Consider the following 2,974-nt stretch of genomic DNA (forward strand, 5'->3'; position numbering starts at 1 on the left):
TCATGGGGGCCCCACCCTGATGACCATATCCAATCCTCCAATCCTAATTACTTCCCGAAGGTCCTACCTCTAATCAACGCATGAACTTGGGGATTAAGTTTTTAACACGTGAAATATAGGGCACACATTCTCATCATAGCAGACATGATTATGTTTTACTTTCCCAATTATAGGCATCTTAAAGTACAGAGACCATCTTTTCTATTTCTCTGTATTTTCCACAACACTTAGCATAGTCTTATGTATTCAACAAGAACTCAATTCAACAAATATTTAACACTTCAATGAATATATAAAAATGCAAAGGGCTGCACATCTGTTAGTAACAGTAACATAGAATCTAGACAAAAGTAAACTGAATGGTTTTTCTTCATAATGAAAAAAGTATTTCTAAAAAAAAGTATTCAGCAGGCTCAGGCTTTTAATTCTTATCTTTTTCTGTAAAATTATGCTTTTCAAATTTACCATTTATATTAATATATTTTAGCATGTAATAGATATAAAATACATATATTTTTATAAGCTTAGAAAGTACAATAAAGGCAGAGGCAATCTAGATAGAAACTTTCTAATCACAAACACTAGAAACAATATCCATGTCTTTCCTTATTTATATTTATGTATTTGTTTTGAGATGGAGTCTCACTTTGTCACCCAGGTTGAAGTGCAGTGGTGCGGTCTTGACTTACCTCAACCTCTGCCTCCCAGGTTCAAGCGATTCTCCCGCCTCAGCCTCCCAAATAGCTGGGGCTACAGGTGTACACCACCATACCCGGATTATTTTTTGTAGAGACGAGGTTTCACTATATTGGCCAGGCTGGTCTTGAACTCCTGAACTCAAGTGACCCACCCGCCTCAGCCTCCCTAAGTGCTGGGATGACAGATGTAAGCCACTGTGCCTGGCTAATATCCATGTCTTTTAAACCACCTAGTAAGTTACTTTTTGGCCAGACAAAACCTTAGTTGTTGAACTCCAGGGTATCTCTGAAACATGTTACTGCCCATTTTCTTCATAACAGCAACTGGAAAGTAATTCATTTAATTAAATGTCCTTTTCTCTTCCTCCCTTCCTAAAAGAGACTACAGTGTATAAAATTTGAGGCAGAAATAAACATTGGTTTCCAACAAAAAAGAATAATTCAACTTTATTCGTGTGAAATATTTTGAGATAATTTATTATATTTGTGATCCAAATGCATGATTCTCAAATATGAAAGGCATTCAGCACAAGCATACAGTCATTTAGTAAAACTGCTTTTTATGAGACCCCAAGAAAAGCAGGAGGCACTTTCTCTTTTTGGTGGAGACAGAAGACACTACTTAATTGGCCATTTCCTTGCTGGAGTTTATTCTGATTCCCTTTTGTCTGCCTCTTCCTCCTCAAACTCCACTAAAGGAGTGTGTCTGTCGGCCTGAGCACCTTCCCTGTAGAACACTTCCTTTATTGTGCCATCCTTTGGAGCCTTTATGGTATGCTGCAGAGACACAAGATGGGACAAAAGACAGCTGCAATACTAATGAGGACAGTATACACCAAGTCAAGAAAGGGAGACCAAAAATGAAAACTGTAGCCAACTTTGATGTTTTGTCATCTCTCAGTGCTTTCCAACACTTTGTTGTTGTTGTTTTTATTTTTAACATCACAGCACACAGGGAGAACGGCAACAAGTTGAGAGGAATTAACACTAGGACACAGCAGTGACCATTCAACGATATGACTGGGAAGCTCTGGTGTAGCTCTCAGTTCTCAACTTGAGCTTCATGTTAGAATTGCACCTAGGAAGCTTTTAACAGTTTTTGTTGTTGTTGTTGTTGTTTGTTTTTTTAAACTGAGACAGAGTCTTGCTCTGTCACCCAGGATGGAGTGCAAGATCTCAGCTCACTGCAACCTCTGCCTCCCAGGTTCAAGCAATCCTCCTGCCTCAGCCTCCCGAGTAGCTGGGATTACAGGCGTGCACCACCATGCCCAGCTAATTTTTGTATTTTTAATAGAGATGGGGTCTCACCATGTTGGCCAAGCTGGTTGTGAACTCCTGACCTCAAATGATCCACCTGCCTCGGCCTCCCAAAGTGCTGGGATTACAGGCTTGAGCCACTGTGCCTGGCCTTTCAAAAGTATTGATCCTAGGGCTTTATCCTGGAGATCGCAATTCAATGGGTCTGGGGAAGCAGTTTTTAAAATCTCCCCAGGTGACTGTACACACGCTCCTTGACTTACGATGGGGTCAGGTCCAGATAAATTCAATGTAAGTTGACGAGTATATTCAACGTGTATGGTTTTACACTATTGTCAAGCTGAAAAATCCTTAATTGAACCACTGTAAGTTAAGGACTGTCTGCAACATTCAGCCAGGGCTAAGAATCACTGACCTACCATTTGAACCAGCTAAAAACCTAAACAGCTAATTTAATTTGATTCAGGTTTTCACTTGGAAACTGATGCCTGGTATCCTTGATTCGGCCTTAGAAAACACCAACAGTTAACATTCCGTTGGGTTACTACCTGATTCCAAGCTACTGATAATTTCATTAATTTCAGAATCAGAAATGACAGGTACAATTTCACAAAATTAAAATAAAAATCTTTTTACAAGAAGGATAGTTTGGTTTTGTTTCCTACAATTAATGCTTTGTCAATTCATTGCTCTTCATATTTAAGGTGGTATTAACTTACAAAATAAGGCAAAAGAACAATTAGGTCCGATTGCTCCCAAAGTCCTCTTAGCAACTGAACTCATAATTTCCTTACCTCCATCTTCATGGCGATCATAACCATGAGGGAATCTCCCGCTTTCACTTTGTCTCCAGCTTTGACAAACACCTTGAGATTCAGTGTGACAGGTTAATATTTGAAAACACAGAGGTCCTAGATATGTTAATCGGCTTCCATTTTACTGTCTATATGTACTCACAACATGTTGTAAACCACGAATATACACAATAATACATTAATTAAAAGAAAAAAAAAAAAAAC

At 38.8% G+C, this 2,974-nt stretch overlaps 1 protein-coding gene across 2 annotated transcripts in view; it reads right to left on the minus strand.

Moving 5' to 3' along the window:
- Positions 1–1,114: 1,114 nt before the first annotated feature.
- The window catches only part of MCCC1 (methylcrotonoyl-CoA carboxylase 1 (alpha)), an 81,805-nt gene continuing 79,945 nt past the window's right edge, over positions 1,115–2,974 (minus strand). For both annotated transcript variants that reach the window (XM_011945785.1, XM_011945786.1), the window contains 2 exons: positions 2,750–2,821; positions 1,115–1,475 (listed from right to left, as the gene is read on the minus strand). In XM_011945785.1, the coding sequence (XP_011801175.1) occupies positions 1,347–1,475; positions 2,750–2,821 (201 nt within the window). In that variant the 3' untranslated portion in view covers positions 1,115–1,346. The remainder of the gene's footprint in view (positions 1,476–2,749; positions 2,822–2,974) is intronic.

Source organism: Colobus angolensis, unplaced genomic scaffold, assembly GCF_000951035.1.
Source record: "Colobus angolensis palliatus isolate OR3802 unplaced genomic scaffold, Cang.pa_1.0 Scaffold245, whole genome shotgun sequence".
Lineage (NCBI taxonomy): Eukaryota > Metazoa > Chordata > Mammalia > Primates > Cercopithecidae > Colobus > Colobus angolensis.